The 23,143-nt window shown below is 45.8% G+C and overlaps 1 protein-coding gene across 1 annotated transcript in view; it reads left to right on the forward strand.

Moving 5' to 3' along the window:
* Window positions 1-17,974, forward strand: part of XYLT1 (xylosyltransferase 1) — a 166,118-nt gene extending 148,144 nt beyond the window's left edge. The window contains exons 9-12 of the mRNA XM_079952376.1: window positions 1,535-1,797; window positions 2,698-2,893; window positions 7,790-8,123; window positions 12,597-17,974. Of these exons, the coding sequence (XP_079808502.1) occupies window positions 1,535-1,797; window positions 2,698-2,893; window positions 7,790-8,123; window positions 12,597-12,919 (1,116 nt within the window). The 3' untranslated portion in view covers window positions 12,920-17,974. The remainder of the gene's footprint in view (window positions 1-1,534; window positions 1,798-2,697; window positions 2,894-7,789; window positions 8,124-12,596) is intronic.
* The last annotated feature ends 5,169 nt before the right edge of the window (window positions 17,975-23,143 follow it).

Genomic DNA, 23,143 nt, shown 5'->3' on the forward strand with positions numbered 1-23,143 from the left:
ATGCACACAGTGAAATGTGAATTGTTTACTTATAGCTCGGTCAGCAGAGCATGAGTCATGGGTTTGAGTCCCACGTTGGGCAAAAAATTCCTGCATTGAAGGGGGTTGGACTGGATCCGACCCTCATGGTCCCTTCCAACTCTACAATTCTATTTTATTTATTTTTTGGCTCATCTTTTCATTCTATGATTCTATTTTTCCTCAGAAATTATGATCTTGAAGCTTAAAGGCCCTAAGTGTCTGAAGCTTTAAAAAAAACCCCACACATGTAAGAGATGATGAACTGGAAATCAGTCAAAGTCCCACCCCAAAATGAATTTAGTTCACATTCTGTTCTCAGCAATTATGGGAGCTATATGTTCAGGCATAGTTCAGATATTTTTGAACTCATTCAGTAAACTACATTAAACCAAACTAATTCATTCCAAACACGGGGTGGAGGGCTCCCACTTGCACAAATAAGGTCCCAGGTTCAGTTGCTGGCATTTTCAGTTTTAAGCATCTCAGGTAGCTGGGTTGCCCAACAAGTTCTGGAGGACACTGATTTCCCACCCCCTGCCCAAAAGTAAACCTGTATTCCTGGTGAGAATGCTTCATGCATTCCAGGCATTCTGGCTGCAAATGGAGAGAATAAACATAATTGGAGCCACTCCGAAAGCAAATTTGACGGGTGGTGTTGACTTTTCAGAAGGCATGTTGCACCTTTTGATCTTGGCGCTTTCAAGCTTGACACTTTCTATCCCTCTTTATTTAAAAAAATGTGCAGAAAACAAAGAAGACTTTTTACAATCTAACAGAGCGGTGTTGGAGAAACACATAAACCGTGAGCAGCCTCCCAGTTCAGCCTGTTATAGAAAAATGTAAGAGCCCCCTATCACCAGCATCCACTTTCCCAAACACTTGTTAACATAACATAGCTTCCACAGACACCAGTGTACCCACCAGTGCGTCCTGTGGTGTTCACAAAAGGTCTGAATAAATATCCCCTCAAAAACACACAAGGGACGATTTGCTTTCCCTGCTCATTTCCTGTTTGCACTGACTCAGCCTCTCTTACATTGAAGCTTTTATGTCATGCCCCCATGGCAGCCATTTTAAGTTATGGCACCCACCCACCCACCCATGGCAGCCATTTGTGTTATGCCAGGCTCAAGGCAGCCATTTTGTGACTGATGCTAGCAGCACTTTCTCAAAATTCTGAATGTGCTCATTGGCGCAAAAAGGTTGGCAGCCCCTGCGCTCGAACAGCAAATCACCCATACACAAAAGTTCACAATTAAATTACTGGGTCTCATCTCTTTGATACTCATTCTTCCAACCTGCCAGGACTGTGCTGACACATTGCAAGTGGCTTTTTCTTCCCACCCCTACCCCCACCCCGGTTTCTCTACATCTGAACTTTTTATGTCCCGTTTTTGCTGGAATTTTCTGACATCCGATCTTGCATCAGCATGACGTGTAAGGTGGGAACCTTGTGTTCTTCAAAAAAAAAATCCACAGAAACCACGTAAAAAAATTGTTCTTATTGACACAGCAAACCACAAGACCGACCTTCTTTGCGCGCAAATTTGAAGCGGTGGTGAATCAAGAAATAATTGGCCAGCTGGATTACTACCTGTATGGCAACTATCCATCGGGCACTCCAGGCCTGAGATCATACTGGGAGAATGTCTATGACGAACCAGACGGGATCCATAGCATCAGTGACGTCATGCTGACCATGTACCACTCATTTGCTCGCTTGGGCCTGAGGAGAGCAGAAACCTCCTTCCACACTGATGGTGAAAACAGCTGCCGGTAAGTTCAGAGTTCCTTCAGTCTACAGCAGGTGGCAAGTACCTCTTCTTCTCCACACAGCTGAGGTCTACATTCCCTCTGGGCTAATCTGTCAGCAGCTGCAAGCCAACAGGGATCAAGAAGCTAAGCTGGTGGGCACAGGACAGAGTCAAAAATGAGCAGGGAGTCCCCTTCTCCCTGTTTCTCTCTTGCCAATCTCCAGTCTCCATTTCTCTTTCTCTCCAATAATACCCTTTTCACTCTCACTCACTCATGGATTGCGACTGCACGTTTCAGCTTTATTTATGTAGACAACAAGGGTAGCACCTGTCTAATATTTAATGGGAGGGAATTCCAGAAGGGAGGTACCATAGCATTAAAAGCCAGATTTGTATATCATGAGGCGTGGACTCTGCCAGAGGCCCTGTCCTGCAGAGCACAGTGATTGGGTATATAAGGGGCAAGATGGATATTTTAGGTAACCTGGTCCCAAGCTGTACTGTAGAGGAGTTTATACACCACAACCAACACCTTAAACTTAGCCCAGTAGCCAGCTGGCAGCCTGTGCAATTTTTAAAAGTTTGTGAGTCTGGGAGCTGCCATTTAAATTTCCCACAGGACCCGCAAATGCTGAATTGCCCCAAGGGGTTGTGGTGAAAGTAAATGGCAGCTCTCAATAGCTCTCAATTAACTGCTGAGGATTAAGAGTCCTTGCTCTCCAGGGTCCCATCTCCGTGCCCTTTGCCAAGCCCCCACCCCACCCGGGCTTAAAAACAGAGGTTTAAGAAGCAGTGTCGCACATCTTCATTCCAATGAACTCAACATCACTGTAGCTGTAAGAACCTCACCCACTGCCAAACCACTAACTCTGTTGTTCCACAGCTAATCAGACTCTTCTCCATTGGCATTTATGTTTTCCAGGTACTACCCAATGGGCCACCCATTCTCCGTCCAACTCTACTTCCTTGCTGATCATTTTCAGGGTTTCCTTGTCAAGCACCATGCTACCAATCTGGCTGCGAGTAAGCTGGAGACCTTAGAGACATGGGTGATGCCCAAAAAGGTGTTCAAAATTGCAAGTCCACCAAGTGATTTTGGAAGGCTGCAGTTCTCTGAGGTAAGCATTGCTGTTATCTTTTGTTTTTCCCTTCCTCTTTTAAACTGAACAAGGTTTCCTTTTCTTTGTTCTGAAACTACCATGACTCCTACTTCCTAACTGAGGCCAGATCTGCCAGATATGGACTTCTCCACACTTTCATTTGACCCCCATTTTGACTGCACTGTGTTGTGTACCAATTCATTCCCCTGAGTCCCAGAGCTTTTCTCACTGTTCTGAGGCTGTACCTTGAGAAAATCCAATCTTGCTCAGAAAATTCTTATCAGGTGTGCAGAAAATTCAAAGAGAGATGTTGCTTAACCATTTGCCCTGTGGATAGCTCAGTCGGTAGAGCACGAGATTCTAAACCTCAGGGTTGTGTGTTCAAATTCCACCTTGGGCAAAAACAAAACCTGCATTGCAGGGGGTTGGACTTGATAAGCCTTAGGATCCCTTGCAACTCTATAATTCAATGATTGTAAGCGTCAGTTCAACAGGTAAGATCGTATTTTCTTAGCCTGCCAAGGAATTTCTTAACCTGCCAAGAGGATGTTTCCTTGTAATAATTGCTTTAAATTTTTAGTGATTCCATTTAATCCCCACCCATCCTTCAAGGTGTTCAGGATTGCGTGCATAGTTCTCTCCCACCCCCAACATTTTATCCTTCCAACAACCCTGTGAGGTAGTCTGGGAGAGTGACTGGCCCAAGGTCATCCAATGACTTCGATGGCTGAATTGGATTTTAGTCTCCCTGATTTCAGTCCGACTCTGTCAAGTGCTAAACCGCTCTCATCCTGAGCCACACATTCTTTGCAAATGGCACAGCTGCCTAAAGCTATTTATTTCATCATTTTTTCTTGCTAAATCACAAATTTTAATTAAAGCCCACACAGCTAATTGAACAAATTTTTGTTCGTAGTCATTATGTCCTGGCCTATAAATTCTGCATTTTCTTTGGCAATTGAGAGAGGCTTAGGTAGGCTTCAGTATTTTTAATGGCATGTGTGGCAAATCGGCGACATTAATGTCCTATTAAGGAGATGGATGCCGGTCTTGTTCTGTTTATTGAGATATCGGTGGACTGAATTGCCGTTTTCATGTCCTGACAAATGATCGCACCAACTGTATTTCTTGGGATTGGCAATTCTTCTGTTGTTTTGCTGGTGTGAGGGCATCTCGCAAGTTAATGAGAAACGCACATGCAAGATAACAGCTGAAACAGTATGTCTAGGTTTTGCTTGCAGTATTGTCACAAGCGTCAATCTAACCTATTAAAAATCCCATTGGTTGAACTCAAATTGGGGGCTGGCACCAATGGTCAACATTGTTCAGTATCCGCCAAGGCCTACAGCTTTCCCAGGGGCCCCCATTTGGCCCTACTGCTGCTGCAACTCCTACTTACAATTGCTGCCTGCTCACCTGCCTTCTCCAAGAATCAGCAGCCTCAGGACTCATTTTTCAGGGGTCAGAATTGATGCTCATCCATTAGCATCAGAGCCTTAAAAATTGGACCAGGCCGATAGATGTCCTTGGCAACAGTCAATCATATGATCGATTCCCACAGAAAGCAGGGTTGAAGTCACTGCCTTGCAGCTGATGGGAACTTGATCACCCTACAGAAATCAGCTTTGCAAGCCCTATACTCGGTGCTCAGCAAGCAGCTCCCATGTGCCTGACAACTAGCTGGCTGTTGGAAAGCACCCAGCCACTTTAACTAGTGGTTGGGGCAACACATCTGTCAATCATCAGATGCCATCATGATGTCAGGTGATTGGCCAAGCAGGTGATTGTCTCACCCACCAGTCAGAATTGGTCTGCGGGGGTGAGGATCAAGAAGGTTCCTGCCTACCAAGCCAAAAAGGTTTCCCATCCCTGGTAGTGACAGTAGTGAGCCAGATAAACACTATTTTGTTCACTGGGGCACAGATGGGGAGCCTATGGTCTTCCAGATGTTGCTGGACTACAGCTCCCATGACCCTTCATTGTCAGCCATGTTGGCGTTGGCTGTGGCTGTTGGGAGTTGGAGCCCAACCACTTCCAAAGGGTGGCAGTTTCCCAGTAGGAGGTTAATTCCATGTGACGTAGGTATCACCTCTTCATTTGTGTTTGTGTTTTGGGTTTTTGGTTTTTGAGAAGGATGACATCTGTCCAAAGGGAAAGAGAAAGATGGACTTGGATTTCATTTAGGCATTCAGGGACTTCTGCACTAAGCCTTATCGGCGGAACTCAAAAAAAGTTTGTTTCTAGCCTCGTTAGCAGTTGCAATTCATCACAGAGAACAAAGTGAACTGGGCGGCAGGCAATTAGTGTCTTCTGTGTGGACCTAATGGTCCCCGTTTGTGGTGAGCGATGAGACACAAGCTAGTAATCAAGGCATAATTTATCTTGGGCAAATTTTAAGTGCAAACCCAAGCAGGGACCGGAATAAGTGATGCAAAAGCTGAGTAGGGAGTTAAGGAGACCCTTTCCCCCTCCCCCAACCTCTTCAGAGGAAAACTGCAAGTGAGTGGATTCTCTGATGGCACAGAAGTACAAGGGGATGAATGAGACACAGTGGTGATCAGCCTGTCTGCAGTACAGAAAGTGGTGACTTTGGGAGTTTAAACGCTTAGCAGAAGTGAACTTGATGCAGAATCCCTGTTGCATTCACACTGGGACTGAGTTTAGAAAAGTAAGTAATCTACCTTTATTTCAGGAAATGCATGCTTGATAGGACAGGTCCTAGTCCTGACCAGCTGAGGTGAAGAATGCAATGGGCCATGCTTAACTCTTGCATCTCAGCAGGAGAGAGACCAAGTTGGAGGCAGTAATTCTTCTGAATGCCACCTGCTGGAAGACAGGGTGCTGTTGCGCTCAAGTCTTGCTTGTAGACTTCCCATAGGCATCTTGTGGACCACTATGAGAACAAAATGCTGGACTAGATGGACCACTGGCCTGATCCAGCAGGGCTGCACTTACGTGAACTGCATGGGGGAGGCAAAAAGCTAGTGAGTAACTGGGTCTCAATCTGCGCATTCGTCCAGGAGGTGTCAATCAGCTGATAGTCGGGGCTTCAAATCTCCACACGCTGCTCTCTGCAAGGATCACCCACCAGTGGCTCAGTGGTGCTTGCAGAGAGACCTGAGTCTGATCTGAAGGCCCAAGAATCTGCTTTCGTCACCAGTGAAGGCATCGTCTCTTTGGATTTGTGCCTTCTGTACCTTCTCCCACCTTCTTCCTCCTTGTGTGTGTGTGACCTGGGGAGTTCATACTTCGCTGATTACATATACTTTCAGCAACCGGTGCATGCCACATTTAATTGCAGTTACTTGTGTCCCTGTTGCCCCTTGGATAGTAGCAAACGATTACAGCTATCTCAGGCATAGCTGAAACATTGGGGTGATGGGGAGAGAACAGCCAAGAAAATGTAAAGTCTGTTCAATGTTTGTGGTTGGTTGTAAATCAGTGTAGTTCTATATAGAAACTTGTTGTTCTGTGATTCTTCCCTTCATTCCTGCCACCACCTACTGGGCGTTAAAAAAAAAATCAGTTCAAGCTGTTCCAGGTGGTGTCAGGCTGAGCAGGAAACCTGCAGGTAACATATTACAAGCATCGGTGCTTTAGTTCCAACAAGAATTATGAAGGGTCCTCAGAAGTAATGCCGTGGCAAATGTAGAAGTGCAGGTCCCCTTCATGATAAGTCACAGCTGTGACCCCCTCATAGCCACACCCCTTTCTGAGACTATACAGCTTTCTATATTTATATAATGATCCTATGATTTTGCATTAATAATAATTAGGGATGCATTGCAATGATGCGCTGGCTTTCTACTAGATCTACTATTTTCTGTGCACATATAACTGGGGCGGATGGGGATTCTCTGCCTGAGAAGGTAGCCCATCCCATCTAGGAGAAGCAAAACTCTGATCCTAAACTTCCACTGCCTTGTGGGATATCTTTGGGAGAAGAACAGGCTAAGGAGTAAACCCTAAAAGTCCCTAAGAAAATAGGATGGTGCCTTGTACGCCTTCTTCCGGCAACTCCTGCAGCCAGGTTGGTGCCAAACGTATTGCTCTGCTTTCCTTTGGACCACATGAGCAAGAATGAGAAGGGGGTCTTGTTGTCTGCGTAGCCCAGGGCCTCCATACACGCTGCCTTGGCTTGCTCCTCAGAGAGGTCATTTCTGCGCTGTTAACGCAGCGGTTTGGCTTCATCCCCAGAGGTGCACTCCATTGTCTCTTGAGACAGACAGATGCCAACAAAATCATTTTGAGTATTTCAGGGGAAATCAAGTTGTGTTTCCCTTGTATGTCACAGAACTTGCACACCATTCTCTTGAAACTCACACACCTTGTGTTTCCGGTATTCCTAAATGCTTAGCTTTAGAGCTACAGAACAGAAGAGCTCCACCTCCTCAATGTTATTGCCACTTGCCTGTTCCAGAGTGACCCTAGGAGCCAGAACCTCAGGGACTGACTCGCCTCCTTTTAGTCTGGCTCCAGTGAGCACAGAAAGTGAAAGCACTTTTTCTCAGTTGTGCAAAAGCTCCCCCTTCATGCCGATTGGGTGGCCCCAGGGTGCTGGAGATGAGGACCCTGCTGCAGGAATAGTAATTGTTCTTTGACTCCCTGCAACCCCACAGAACCCCATCTCTGGTCCCTAGCATTGAGGCAGAGATTGCATTCACAGGAAGGGTGGCTACTGGCTGCCTCCGTCAATCATTTAGCTCCATTTATCTCTCCCTTAGAAGATAATTCCCCCCCCCCCAAAAAAAACAACAGTGGGATGGAGAGCAGCAGAGCAACTCAGGACCCAGGACCTTATAGCAGCCATCCAACGCGGCAATTACAAAAAAGAACAGAATATGTTGATTTTTAAAGCAGTTGGTTGTTTCTTTCAGTGTTACCTGATGTGCAGTGCTTCTGTTTACCCTTCAGATTGGAACCGACTGGGATGCTAAGGAGAGAATATTCCGGAACTTTGGGGGACTCATTGGGCCCATGGATGAACCAATCGGCATGCAAAAGTGGGGGAAAGGCCCCAACGTCACTGTTACTGTCATCTGGGTAGACCCCACAAACACTATCGCCGCCACATACGATATCCTAATAGAATCCAGCGCAGAGTTTACGCACTACAAGCCGCCGTTGAATTTGCCTCTCCGCCCAGGAATCTGGACTGTTAAGATCCTGCATCACTGGGTCCCTGTAGCGGAAACCAAATTCCTGGTCTCTCCTCTGACATTTTCTAACAGGCAAAGCATCAGGCAAGGTAAGTCCTTTTTGCGAACCAAACCGTTATTTGCAATTACAGCTTGGCCGCAGGTACTTAACTAAGACGGGGCTTGGGTCAGATCCAGAAAGCCTCTTCTTATTTTTCTCATAACATGATAGTGGTCATCAACTTAGCTTGCATTAAAAGGGAATTAAGGAAATACAATGGAACATAAAGTTTATCTACGGCTGCTAGCCATGAGGGATACATGCTACCTTCAGGATCAGGTGGGGGGGATTGCCTCTGAATTGTCGTTGTTTTGTGATTGTCAGTTTATTTACATAACCACATTTTCCTCAAGCAAATCTCTGCTCGAAGCAGTTCACAAAGTCTAAATACAGTGATATGGTAATAATGCATAATAAGACATATAATATCACTGCAACATACTAAAAAATTGATAAGCAGCAATTAACACTTCATTTTGCATATATAAATGTTTAAGTAAGCATGCAGCTGGAGAGTAATAGCAGACGATGAACACATTCTGCCTGTTGGTTTCTGTGCTGCATCCTTGAGGGGGAAGAGATGTCAACAAAAGCATGTTCCGTATCTTCCATAGGCCCACACCTAAGGGGTCAAAGAAGGCACTGACTCCTGTCAGAGCTGCTGTAAGGATGGATTTATTTCAGGTCTGTGGCTTCACAGGCCTAACTATTCCGGCCTGTTTCCACTGTCCTGCTTCTCTGAAACTGTTTGCATCCTCCTGGGTCACATTCACACCATACGTTTAAAGCAGTATGATACCACTTTAAAGAATCAAGACGTTCCGCAAAGAATCCTGGGAGTGCTAATTTGTTAATGGTGCTGAGAGCTGTTAGGAGGCCCCAATCCCCCTCACAGTTAAGCCATGCTGAGAACCGTCGTTCTGCAGTTCCCATAATTTTTTTGGGGGGGAGCCATGACCATCTAAAGTGGTATTGTACTGCTTTAAATGTGTGGTGTGAATGTGGCAGAGGTTTCCTGTCCTTTCTGTTTTGGCTGAGGCAGCTGTACACCTCCCCTCCCATCAGGCAGGTGAATGGGAGGGCACTGCCTAGCTCCTTACAGCGCTGGAATCCAGTCAAGGATTCCTCAGAAGCCATTCCTTGTTTGCTGCTTGGTGGTAGGGGATCAGGGCCTCTTTAAAGGGCAAAGTGCTGGTGAATGAGCCCCTGCAACTCCTTACAGCATCCCAGAGGCATCTGGTTGGCCACCGTAGGACAAAAAGATGCTGGACTAGATGAGCCTTTGATCTGATGCATCATGACTGCTTCTTAGTACAACACAGGATGCAGTCCAAACAAAGTGAAAGCACTGTTAACTTTCCTTAATTTCAGCAGAAGAGCCTGTTAGAGTCAAGCGCTTTGATAATGACCACCGAGATTATGGAGTATTCTACTGACTTGAGGAAGGAGTTCATTACTGGAAAAAACATTGCCCTTCTATTATTTATTGTACTGGTGCAACTCATGGTGCAAGGGGGGGGGGCGGCTTTAGGTACTGATTACACGAAGGAACCAATGCAGTGCTGTTGCCTAAAATGCAGGTATAGAAGGGGGACCTGTTGCAGTTTCAAGTGCTCCTGTTCAAGCAGACAGTCGTGCCCTCTTCCAGGACGCTCCGTTCTTTTCCCCACCCCCATTTTCATTTCCATCTTCCCAAGGCTACATGCTAGTGATGGATGAGGCCAGAAGCACAAGGAGGCAGAGCAATGTGTGTATATTTTGCCTTTGTTCTGCAGCCCTGTGTAGGGAAGTTTTTAGCGTTTGTTACATCTTACTCTGTTTTCATTTGTTGGAAGCTGCCCAGAGTGGCTTGGCTAGATGGGTGGCATATAAATAATTTTATTATGATAGTTTCTATGCACCGTAACACCACCAATCCTCTCTAAGCATCACCAGGCAAGCAAGCAAGAGGCATTATCAGGGTTCCAGGACACATTTCACAGCCAGGGAAGAAGAAAAAAGGAGTGGGACAAAGCAGGGGTGGTTCAAGATGTGGCCCAAGAGGATATGTGGCCTTGAGAGAGCCCCGAGAGCCAGACAGAGAGGTCTGAAGGGCCACATTTGGGAGCCTGAAGTCTGCACAGTTGGAATATCGTGGAAAAGGGTACATGATTTCAAGAGGCACACTGAGATTAGAGCAGAAGTTTAGAAGAGCATTCGCAGTCTGAGCTTTTGAGTGTGCCTCTCCAAGACCTTGCAGTTCAGAAACATTATGCTGCATGTGGGAAATTGTTATAAAGCCTCTTAGCTTTCTTTTCTTTCTTTTTTCTTCCTTTTTTCAGCATTTTTTGGCTTTGCCACCACTTGCATTACTTAAACTTACTTCTAATGCCAGATAAATGCTGTGAAACTGACAAAAAAATTAGGACATCTCTAAGAGCCATTTTTCTGATATTTTGTGAACAATGCCAAGGCTGCCACACACACAGAAAATCACTACGCACCTCTAGATTCAAAGAGCAGTGTAGTGAGACCTGCCTTTTATGAAGGATAAATAATAGGGCAGAACTAAAGGATGGGGAGAGGGTAGCTCATTTTTTGTAAACTTCTTCAGCCACAGTGATTTCCCCACCCCCCACCCCGCCCAAGGATCATGTCAAAATGGGGCTGAATGCCTATTCAGAGTGAGGGCAGTGTGATGGTGGGCATGGCACATGTCAGAGGCAGCCTGCCTTCGAATGACAGTTGCTGGGATTCGCAAGTGGGAACAGTTCAGCTGTGCTCACGTCCAGCTTGTGGGCTTCCCACAGGCATCTGGTTGGCCAAGAACAGGATGCTGGACTAGATAAGCCCTTGGTGTGATCCAGCAGGTGCCTACAGTGAGAGCTCATGCCATCTGAATAAATCAGGTAGAATTCAACTGCCTTGGCAAGCGAATTATATGATCAAAGCCATAATAAGCCAGACAGAAACAGCATATTTAATATAACTGAATAATCGGGGTTGGCCGGCGGGGGCTTGCAAGGGAGGGGGTTTACCTCAAAATATAAAACTTAAGTCTCAGAGAACCACGAAGAGTGTCCAAGCCAGGGAGACGGAGCCTTAGCCAATTTACAACAGAAGATCAAACCATTGCTTCCTTGCACAAAAGGAAGCGCTTAGATAATTGGCACGAGTTGCAAATTACACAGGCGACGTGGCAGGAATTGTAGACACTAGTATGTCATTCCTGGCCCACAGACCCACTGGAACACACAGCATAGTTCTCCAAGTCTGAGAGGGCCTTCTTGAATGAAGGCATTTTGCCCTGGAGGTGGTATGTATGTTTTGGCAGAGTTCGGACGAGTCCCTTCCTGGCATCAAGTCTAGGCTGTGGGGAAATCCATTAACCCCAGCCACCTCTATCCCAATTTCCATATGTGAATTTTGAGGCAAAAATCCCAGCTAGTTTCCTACAGGCAGTTTTAAGCACCTTTCAAGTAGCACCGTAAGACACTCAGTGAAGCTGAATGTTAGAAAGTTCAAGGCAGATAAAACGAAAGCACTTCTTCAAAGAGTGCAAAGTTAAACTATGGAACTTGCTTCCACGGGAGGGCACCAAATTGGATGGCTTCAGAATCCCAACTGCGGAAACCACAGGATGGAAGAGAGCTCTCATGCTTGAATCCTGCATGTTGGTTTCCCACAGGCCACTATGAGAACAGGGTGCTGGACTCAATGAGCCATAGGCCTGATTCTGCAGGCACTTGATATGTCCATTCCAGTGATTGCTCTGTACAGTGGTACCTCGGGTTACATACGCTTCAGGTTACATACGCTTCAGGTTACAGACTCCGCTAACCCAGAAATAGTACCTCAGGTTAAGAACTTTTGCTTCAGGATGAGAACAGAAATCGCGCTCCGGCGGCGCGGCGGCAGCAGGAGGCCGCATTAGCTAAAGTGGCGCTTCAGGTTAAGAACAGTTTCGGGTTAAGAAAGGACCTCCGGAACGAATTAAGTACTTAACCTGAGGAACCACTGTCCTGCTTTTAATGAAGGAGGCGTTCCCATTTTTGTATTGCTACACACTGTGCCAGTATTTCATTAGGAGGCGTGGTCTAGGGTTACTTTTACATGCAATTATTTATTTATTTATTTCATAAAATTTATACGCTGCTTGATTTGTCAAAGGGAACTCAAAGCAGTTTACCAAAAAAAATGTAAAGCAGTAAAATTATCACCAAGAAAAGTTAACAACAGTAATTTAAGACGTTCAAAAAATTAAGGTAGCAATAGATTAAAAACTCACGTCAACTTTCTAAACATCTGGGTAGCTTTGTCTAAACAAAAATGTTTTTAGCATCCACTAGAAAGAGCACAGTGAAGGTGCCTCCCCGATATCAAGAGGCAGGGAGTTCCAAAGGGTCGGTGCCGTCACACTAAACCACCAAATGGTTTTGAATGGCAGCCCTATGCAGAGCGTGCTAATGGTAGTTTTGATCTGAAGGTCAGATTGGCGTGAAGCATCTCAACTTTGAATTTTGGTTTGTTGTTGTTTTTACAGAAGAAGCCACGAGGTTGCACAGCGGACCTCCAAAGAATGCCTACATGGAGCAGAGTTTCCAAGGCCTCAACCCGGTTCTGAATATCCCCATCGACGCTGCGCAGGTGGACCAAGCAAAGAAGAATGCAGCCCTTACGGGCAGCAAGCTGGAGAACTGGGTGGACAAACTGGTGGGAGGCATGTGGTCAGCTGTGGATATCTGCAGCACAGGCCCCACCTCCTGCCCAGTCATGCAGGCCTGTAGCCAGACGTCTTGGAGTTCACTCAGCCCAGACCCAAAATCTGAGCTGGGGCCTGTTAAACCCGACGGTCGTTTGAGGTAGCACAGGGTAAACATCCCTCCACTGGCTTTTAAAAGGGAATTTAACATGGTTGCTCTTGTGACATGGGGGGGAGGATTATCCACCTGCCCTCCTAAACTTGGGCTGGTTTCGAAGTGGATTAACTGCCAGGCATCCTTCAAGAAAACGTACGATTTAGTTTTCACGTAGTTCTTGGAAGTGGTACGGATGGTCGACAGCTAATTTCATCGAATGGCTGTCATTTTAAGCTCCGGGAAGGTGTGGAGAGAAGGAAACCAGTTTTTAAAACATGCCTTAAGTTTTTAGCGCGGGAGCAGTATCAAGACTACAGATTATTTAAAACCTCAGTCTGAGGTGTGTTGGCTATTTTATCACACACACACACACACACACACACAGCTGATAAATAGATGGAAAATGAGTAGCAAAATGGCAGCCGGTTGCAGATGCTGAAATTGCCATCGCTCCCCATGCCATCACTTTCCAAAGCATTCCCACAGCAGCCTAGCAAAAGTGTTGACATTATCACTATGCCAAGCCGTGTTTTCACTGGCAAGGACGTGGGGCTCCCCATCCCCCTTTTGTTATGTATGTAACTATGTATTTATTTATTTATTTATTTCAGTCTGAGACACACACACACACAACTCACTGATACTCACAAGAGTTCAATATTTGTCATAGCAGACTACAAAACACTGGCATACAGCCCCAACGGAAAGAAACCCCTTCCTCTACCCCAGCATTTTTAAGAAGTGGTTTCAGGCAGGGGAATAGCAGCTGTTTAGGGAAGTTTTTAATGTTTAATGTATTGTGTTTTTAATATTCAGTTGGGAGCCTCCCCGAGTGGCTGTGGAAACCCAGCCAGATGGGTGGGGTATAAATAATAAATTATTATTATTATATAGTTATAAGAGGGAAAGAGTTCAACTACACCCCCCCCAACAGCCTTTGCTTAATCCTCAAGTTACAGGAAGCTGCCTCAGACCCTCAAGAGCTGCTGCCTGTCAGAGCAGTCAGCCCTGGGCTTGGTTTCAGGCAGTTTCCAATATTCTGATTTTAGAAGGTTGCAGGAGGGAATCCTGGGTAGGGCGCAAAGCAGGAATACCAGCAGTAGGTGGCGCCAGTGCAAGGCAGAGGCAACTCATTCTAGTCTTGTCCCCATCTTCCTCCCCGATAAATTTCTACTGAGGGCAAGGAGGAGGAGGAAGATGACAGCACTGTGTCCCCCAAGAATGGTTGTCAGCAAGAAAACAGGCACATGGGCTTATGGGAATCAAGGCTGAGACTGGTGGGGCAATCACCCCAGTGGGTCAGTTTGGGACAAATGACTCTTTGGGGCTAGTGTTAAAAGCTGCTCTTCCATAGGAGGGAGAGCAGCGCCCCCTGGAGTGCATTTATGTGTTTTACCTGTAACATTTTCGCAGGTCTTGAGCATAGTTGTTTTTCCACTTTTGGGAGCTGGTGGCATATCATCTGGTCCCCAGGCAGTCTAACACTGAGGAAAAAGTATAGATTCTATTAACATTCAAATGGCATTTTAGTCCAATTAATTTCTAGCTAAGCTCTTTGGCATAAGTTGTGCAATCTACATATACAGGTGGGTGTGTTTGTGTAAAAATAGCCAGTTATGTATTTTCTCTTAAAAGGTTTCTTTCTCTTCTTCCTCCCCCCCCCCCATTTTGCGCCTGTGTAAAACTTTCAGGCCTACTCCAGTGCAATCCTGTGCATGTGTACCTGGGCATAAGGGCACTTCCAAACCGCCACTGTTTTGCTGTGGGATTCAGTCACATACTAGCAAGTTCAAGTTGTGCAATTGTAATTGATCGGGAGAGTCCTGTGTGACAAACCAGCTTCCCCCATCCCACCCCAGACTGAACTTCCTTGAGATAAGGAAAGTGATGGCAAATTGCATTGGAAAGTGTTGGCTTTTAAGACCACATCACCTAACCTATCTCACAAACAAAGCAGAACGAATGACCATTCAAACAGCCATCTCCTTGCAAACAAATCAGGTTGGATGGTCAGCAAACTGATACCCTGGAAGCAGCCTCAATCCCAATTAGTTTAGCGGGGCTTCCTTCTGAGTAGACCTGCACAGACTTGCACTGTTCTGTAAGCTCACCTCTTAGGAGAGCCTGACGACAGAAGAAGCATGTCGCAAGAATCAGTTAAATTCCCTTTTAAAACAACTGCAGTGGTGACCGTAAAAAAAAAAGAAACTTCTGAGTTTCCAGTGGCTTGCTAATGTTTTTCCTCTCACCATCCTGTTTGGTTTAAAGCTACTACCGTTCGCTTTGGACTTTGAAATTGCAGTGTCAGCTGTGCTGGCATGAAGGCAGAGCATTAAATGTTTAGAGCTGGCAGCAAAGGAGGCTACATAGGAGGGCGGTTTTAGGTATTTATTTGTATTTTTAGTCAATGACTAATTAGTAGGTGCTGCTTATGCAGCTTGGAGATTATCTTATCTTACTAACGAAAGCTGCCTTTATTAAGAAAAGGCCTTTTTTAAGAAAAACAAAACAAAACAAAAAGACATCTCATTTCTCCCCCTTCCCTTTTCCTGCATTCTTGATTTCCACTCGAATAAGAATTCTGACTACAAAAAAAGAAAACCTAGATGTTCCAATCGCTGATAAAAGAGGGGAAAGAGGATGGAACCCATTCCGTCAGAAATCGTCCAGTCAGAGGTAGCAGCTGCTCATATCAGTGTACCCATCCATGTCTATCAGAATCCTAGAAAACCACAGTTCTATAGGTCCACATGGTGCTTCCATGATCTCTGCCATTGTCCCTGCTGGCAAGGGCTGATGGGAGTTTGAGTCCAATAACATCTGGAGGGCCATGGATTTCCCTGTCCATGGCTTAGGTGCTTCTGTAAGAAGACCTTTTCTCCTGGAGAACTGTCCCAAGTCCTAGCAGAAGACCAGGAGCCCAACATTCTCATGCTGAAACAAGGAAAACCCAGATTTCCATCCAGCCTTGCGGGGCTTATTCATTCATCTGTGTTCATCACTCTCTGAGCTGCACCCAAGTGGTCTTCCTTGAAAACGACTGTGCTGAGTTGATGTGAGCCAATGGCGTTTGATGTTTGGCAGGCATCTCCCATGCTAGGGTCATTGCTTCAGGTTGTGCTCACTGAGCGCCGAACGATGCATATGCAAATCTGCCCAAGCTGGGATTCTGTCCATCCCTCTCCTTGAGTGTCTCAGGTCAAGGCATCTTCTTAAATCTATGGTGCAGATCACTCAGCTTGCAGCAATCCCCACAGTTGCTCCCAGTAGACTGTGACGCATCTTGAGCTGGACTCCCTGGTTATGTGGACTGTGGAAACAGATCCACCGCCTGGAGCTTCTAGCCCACAGATGAAGCCCTACACCGGGATTCCCAAAAGCTTCATCTGTAGGCTGAATGGATGGGAAAGTAACTGCTGAGTCCACCAGGTTCGGCTTGCCTGCAACACCCGCTCATTCTTAGCCAATCAGCACCCTGTGGATGCAACTCTTTGCACATTCGCAGAAGAATGAGATCTGTGGCTCAACGGGCACGTAACCGTGTGCAGGATCTGAGCCACATTCTTTAGACCATTCTGGGCGCTCCACTTTCACTCCACCTACCCATCAGCTCTTGTGCTACAACACCTCCATGCGGAATGTAACACATTTGAACTCGTGCAAGGAATCTTTGTGGTTGTTCAAGAGCTTCCAGGGAGCACAAAACCCCAAGATACCACTGAGCAGCGTAGGGAGGGCTTAGCTCAGCTGTAGATCCTCTGCTTTGCACGCAGAGGGTCCCAGGTTCAGTCCTTGGCATCTTCGGGTAAAGCTGGGAGTGAAACCTCTTTGAAACCCTGGACTGCCAGTCAGTGTAGACAATGCTGAGCTCGATGGACCAGTGATCTAACTCAATATAAGGCAGCTTCCTATGTTCCTTTCATTAGGCAGCTGTAAGAGTCCTTATGTAATGCAAAATATTCTTTACTCTCCTCCTTCTCCCCCTCGCCTGATTCCTGATGCTTCAAGAGGTGGCCTTTGCACTTCATTCCGAAGCATTAAATATATATGTATGTATTTTCCAGCTTAGTATCACGGTAGCAGTTTATGTCATGTTTTTCTTGACAAGTTCAGATGCTGTTAATCAGGCATGGTGGGGAGAACTGTGGCCCTCCAGATATTGCTGGACTACAATTCCCATCATCCTGCAGGGGGGGCCCTCCATCCTTGCAGTTTCCTCCCCAAAACCACCTGTTTTCATTCTCTCACTTTCCTGCCCAGTTGCTTCTGCCTTGGTTACCTTCTTTTGCTACCAAAGGTACTACCTCACTAATACTTTTAAACGTGTTTACCTAATGAAAACAAGAAAAGAGGGTTTGGGGAAAGTGGGGGGAAATAGCTGAATGTACAATCTATGCAAATTCTTTTCTTTCTTTCTCTCTCTCTCTCTCTCTCTCTCTCTCTATTTTAGTAATTTAAAATAAAAAAGACAAAGAAAGAAAACTTATAAGTATTAGAACTTGCCAAATAAACAGCAAGATACTGTACAGGTGCCTCTGATAGCAGAGCGATCTTCTACCCGGCACAGTTCATTGTGCCGTATTTGTATATTATATAAAAAAATGAGTTGTCTTTTGGTTCCGTTTGTGATTAGAATCACCCTTGATGGAAGGAGGTGGTTGGCGTTGCTTTGTTAAAGAACAGCACCTTCAGATTTGCTGGGGAAATATGCCGGACGAAGAAATGGAGCGTGCTTTGTAGGGGTTTTTTTTTATGTTGGTTGCCATTAGCAAACAGCGATGGCAGCAGCAAAAAAGTGTGGGGCACTGGCTCCTTTTTTAAAAAAGCTTGGGAGGCTGTTGGTTGAGAGATTTCCCTATGGGTAAATCAGGTTATCTGGACTGTTTCCAACTCAGTGTTCATGCCATGGCATCCTATGAGTTGCCCCTTTTAGAGAAGCCTTAAGTTCTTTCATCTTTTTTTCAATGTGGCCTTAAAACTGTGTGTGTGTGGAAATTTTAGCTGTTGTATATTCTTTCTCTCTTGACTATTGTCAACGTATTAAAAAACAAAAGCACCTTGAGATGACTGTGGCCTTTTTTCCCCCCCACCCTCCTGCTGCTGCTGTACAACTGTCACTTTTTACACACTGCGCACAAGTCCACGAAAGGACATGTTTATAACTGCAAGATCCTGGGGGAGGATGGGGACGGGGCAACATTATCCTTTTGCAGAAAAGATCAGCATTATCCATTTTTGCAGAAAGAAAGGAGGCTTTGCAAGTATCGGCAGTTTTCCTTTTGCAACATGTTGATGGTAAGACAGTGCAGAGTGCAGAGAAAGGTGACCAAGAAGATAAAGGGTCTGGACACCAAGCCTTGTGAGGAATGGTTGAGGGAGTTGGGTATGCTTAGTCTGGATAAGAGGAGGCTGAGAGGTGATATGATAGCCAATATCTGAAGGGCTGTTGCATGAAGATAGAGCAAGCTTGTTTTCTGTTGCACTGGAGGGTAGGACCCGAACCAATGGATTCAAGTTACAAGAAAGGAAAGTAACAGAATCATAGAACTGTAGAGACAATAGTCTATTCAGGGAGGTTCACTGACCAAAGATTCAGTCCAGTGCAGCTGATCAATACAAACAAGGAAGCGCAAAAATGGACAATGGAAACAAAGTCTTTCTTTGTATCTTAACAGCTAGCTGTCAAATTTGACAGCTGTCAAACCTTTCTATTCACCGTCGATGGGCTCCTCGCGGACCTCTCCCGGGTTTGGAGACGTGACGCTTCAGTTCCTAAATTTTACCTTCTCCAGCAGGCTTCCCCTGTTTCCAAAGGGAGTGTAGGTAATAGTTTCAATCAGTGAAGTTTTAATCCTTTACGTAGAGCTCTCCAAGACCTTAGTTAACAAACTCTTTGCTTCAGTCTATTTACAGAAGGGGGAGGTGGACTTCCTGTTTAGACCTTCCCCCGTTCCTTGCCAAATTAAATTGTTTTAAAAACCTAATTTCCCGTTCTACTCACGGGTTGTTGTTTGAAATCCAATTGTCCACAAGAAAAAGTCAGCGCTCTCCGGCAACGGCTGTGTGGCTTCACTCCACAAAAATAGCGGTCGATTCAAAACACCACGCCTCTCACCCCACGTCGTTTCGAAGCCCCAAAAAAGGGGTTTCCCTGCGGGTAGGGGGGGGCACTCCTGGTGTCAGCCGAATCCCACGTTCCCAGGCTTTCTCCGCCTGGGATTTTTAAAGGGTCTCCACCTTTGCCACAGTGGCAAGACCCGATTTTTGCAGAGCGGGTTCCTCTAGATCAGAGGAATTCTGCCATTGCTGATGGCGCTAACCCAGAAGTCCCAGACATGCTGCTTTGTTGGCCAATTTCAGAAAGGAAATTAACAGAATCATAGAACTGTAGAGACAATAGTCCATTCAGGGAGGTTCACTGACCAAAGATTCAGTCCAGTGCAGCTGATCAATACAAACAAGGAAGCGTTTGACAACAAAACATTTGCAGGATCACGAGTCCTGGGGTTCAGCCCGCAACAGACCCGGTTAGTGGAGTTGTGGTTGTGATCACCATCATCATTTTGTATTCGGTAACTGCCCTTCACCCAGGGCAGGTTATATCTTTAAAAATATAATGCAATTAAAATGTACCAATTCATTTGCAATCTAGCTGGGTTGGAAGTTTCCACAGGAAACTTTTCCAGTGAACTTCAGGAGGTGGAGGAGAACAGGGGAATGAAATGGGGGAAAGCAATGAATTTTCAGGGATTGGGGACACCATTTTTTGCCACTCAACCGCTTCATTTGATTTAAAACAAAAAATATATAAGCTTTCTAACTTCTTTGCCTCAGTGTCCATGAGACAACCAGTTGCCCAACCTGGTTCCTGTTTTTCACAAAATGGCCTGGTGGGAACATCTTGTATAGTGTGACTTGGGACCCCTCAAGACTGCTGGTGTTCATTCTGTCACATATCATTAATGCAATAATAGTGCATAAGTGATGGGTTTATACTGGACCTTCCGCACATTGTTCTGTTAGTTTTTCTGTGATTTTTCCCCACCATTACCACATTATTGCTGTCTGGAGGGGCACCCCGGCATTATAGTTCAATAAAATGAAACCAAAAAAAGCCCAGACATTGGTTGTATAAGTGACAGGATTCCACCAAGTAGTTTCAGGACATGCACTGATTGGCCAACAAAGCAGCATGTCTGCCCCAAAACTTTTAGAGGTGTAAACAGAATGAAAACAGGATTACATATAACCTCCCCAAGACCATATGGAGCACAGGACATTAAGGATTCTTCGGCTGTGATTCCTGCATTGCTGGACTAGATGTCCCAACTCTACAATTCTGTGGTTCTGTGGACATGCAGTACAGCCTAACATCATCAGGAGGGCTACAGGTTTCCCAGCCTTGCTTTGGGCTGTTCTTCTGGAAGGAGCAGTGTATAACCCAGCCTTGGCCAGCAGAGAAGGGGGGGATTATGCTCCCAAATGCCTGCCCCCCAAAAGGTGTTTCATTGAGCTCCTCCTCCTCCTCTTCCAAGTGGCAGAAGAAAATGCAACTCTGCTCTAGGCACAGCAGGGGAGCCTGTTCCTTGCTTTGCCCCATGCTGTGCTCACCACATCCCTGTCTAATCCAGAGAGGATGATTTTAGCTTTTTACTAAGGAGATTGCATCAGCACTGGTCAGGAAGCCTGGAAGCAGAGGGAGGGCATTTCCTAAAGGAATGTGAATTTTTAGGAGGATGCCGCCAAAAGAGCGATGAGGAACCTCTGGTGCAAGGCCCAAATGTGGCCCTCAGGACCCAGGCCAAACACCCCTTCAAGTGACACCCACCACTGACCCTGCATCTCATCCCCAAGTATTTTTTCCAGGCTGGAATGTGTCCTTGAACTCTAATGTCTCCAGTTGGTGAACATGTGCAGAAACTAGCCTACTGTACATACGTTTAAAAAAAATAAATGCATTCATTGCCCTGCCCACTTTTACCTCTGGCCCCACCCATCACTGGCATATGGCCCCTGGAAGATTGCCCAGAAGGGAATGTGGCCCTTAGGCTGCAAAAAGGGCTCCCCAGCTGTGATCTAATATGACAGGCAGCTGGGTTGGATTTCCCGTCCCTGCCAAACCGCAGTATATTGGGGAGACAGTGGCCAGGAATGTGGGTGGGAGAAATGGGCAAAAGCATGGGAAATGGAGCTTCGTACCTCATCTGAAATGGCAGCCACTGCAGGAAAAAAAGAATATCAAATGTAAGGGGGAAAACGTGGCCTTGCAATTGTGGAAAAGCTTGAGCTCTGAGAAATTCCTATATTTCTGGCAACCCAGCACAGAATGCTTTGTGGGAATATTGGAACATGTGACACGGAGCATAAGATCCCTCCAAACTCCCCTGTAGTGATATTTTACTTTTGCTAAGAAGTGTAACAATGCTTTCTGTTGGTGCTGTTGGGGTTCGGGTCAGATGTTCTAGATCCAAGTGGAAGCTGGCATCTCTCTCTCCCCCCCCCATGACCCCCACTATGGACCCTTCTAGCTTTCCATTTATTGTGTATTCATGATAATTGGCGCTCATGGTTGTGTCAGGGCAGGTATAATCCCACTCCTAATACAGTTTGCACCCCTATTACCCTCACAGAGCAACAACTCCCAGAGTTTCCTATGAAGAGGGATGAATTGTTAAACCACTCTGGGAATTGTATTTTTGGGAGAAGAATAGGGGTCTCCTGTAGCTCAGCACCCTTAACTAATTTCAGCACCTGAAATTCTTTGGGGGAAGCCATAGCGATATGTTTTCGCATCGCTTTCTTCAGAATATGGTGAGTCAGTCTACCCCTTTGCTCATTCTGTGGGGCCCTGGACTACTCCCTGGCAAGTCCCACACTGACAGCACTGACGGGAACTTTTTCAGTCTACAACCACACCTCCACCCATCCCCATGTTCTTCTTTCATGAAAGTTCCCATTTGTGATGAGAAATGTCACAAATGGAAAGCAGAAATAGCTAAAACTTTTGGCTAAGTAGCTGTTCTTGGATGCCACCAAAGCTTCTCTTGCCATGTGGATTTGTTAATTTGCTGCGGTGCAAACAGCAACCGACTGATGGGCACAATTTATGACTTGTGAAAAGTAAAGACACTGTAAACCCACCCTTAAAGAGGAAAATGAAACACTTAAAGCTTTTTGTTTTCTGCTTACTAAAGTGGTTTGTTGCTAAGAAACTGAATGAACCATTGCCCGTTAGCATACAACCACAGCTTGTTGTGTAATGCCAATATTTTCTCTGCAAAGATGGCATGCTACGTTGGCCCTACAGAGCAGAGCAGAACAGATATGATCAATGGGTTGCTTTTGCGGTCCAGAAGTCATTTCATGTCCCACAGCGGCTGTAAAAAGAGGTTTCTCTCTTAGTTGGTATATGTTTTTTAAATCCACAACCAAATTCTTTGAAACTCTTGTTCAGAAGTCATTCAAATTCCAAACTTCTCAGTTTGTTTAGCATCAGAATTAAGAAAAAACACAACCCTATCCATGCCTACTTAGAAGAGAGGTGAGGAACTTCCAGCCCATTGACCAAATTTAGCACAACACTGGTCCCAATTTGACTCAGGAGGCCACTCTCCCCAAAACCACACCCATCCGCCACACAGCTGGTGTCATATGTGACATCAGGTGTGCAGCAGGTAGAGAGGTCACCACAAAATGGGGAACTTGACTGTGCAGCCCACCCTTTCTGAAGTTGTTAAAGGTAAAGGGTAAAGGGACCCCTGACCATTAGGTCCAGTCATGACTGACTCTGGGGTTGCAGCGCTCATCTCGCTTTATTGGCCGAGGGAGCCGGCGTACAGCTTCCAGGTCATGCGGCCAGCATGACTAAGCCGCTTCTGGCGAACCAGAAGCACGGAAACGCCGTTTACCTTCCCACCAGAGCGGTACCTATTTATCTACTTGAACTTTGACGTGCTTTTGAACTGCTAGGTAGGCAGGAGCAGGGACTGAGCAACGGAAGCTCACCCCGTCGTGGGGATTTGAACCGACAACCTTCTAATCAGCAAGTCCTAGGCTTCCCCCATAGAACTACCATTTCCAGTGTGCTTTAATAATCAGTTCCCCTTCCCAGGGAATTTTGGGCACTGTATCTCTCTGAGGAAATAGGGTCTCCTAACAACCCTCATCACCCTTAAACTACACTTCCCAGTATTTTTTTGTTTTTTAGGGGGGGAGCCATGACTCTTAAAGT

Source organism: Podarcis cretensis, assembly GCF_951804945.1.
Source record: "Podarcis cretensis genome assembly, chromosome: 14".
Taxonomy (NCBI): Eukaryota; Metazoa; Chordata; class Lepidosauria; order Squamata; family Lacertidae; genus Podarcis; species Podarcis cretensis.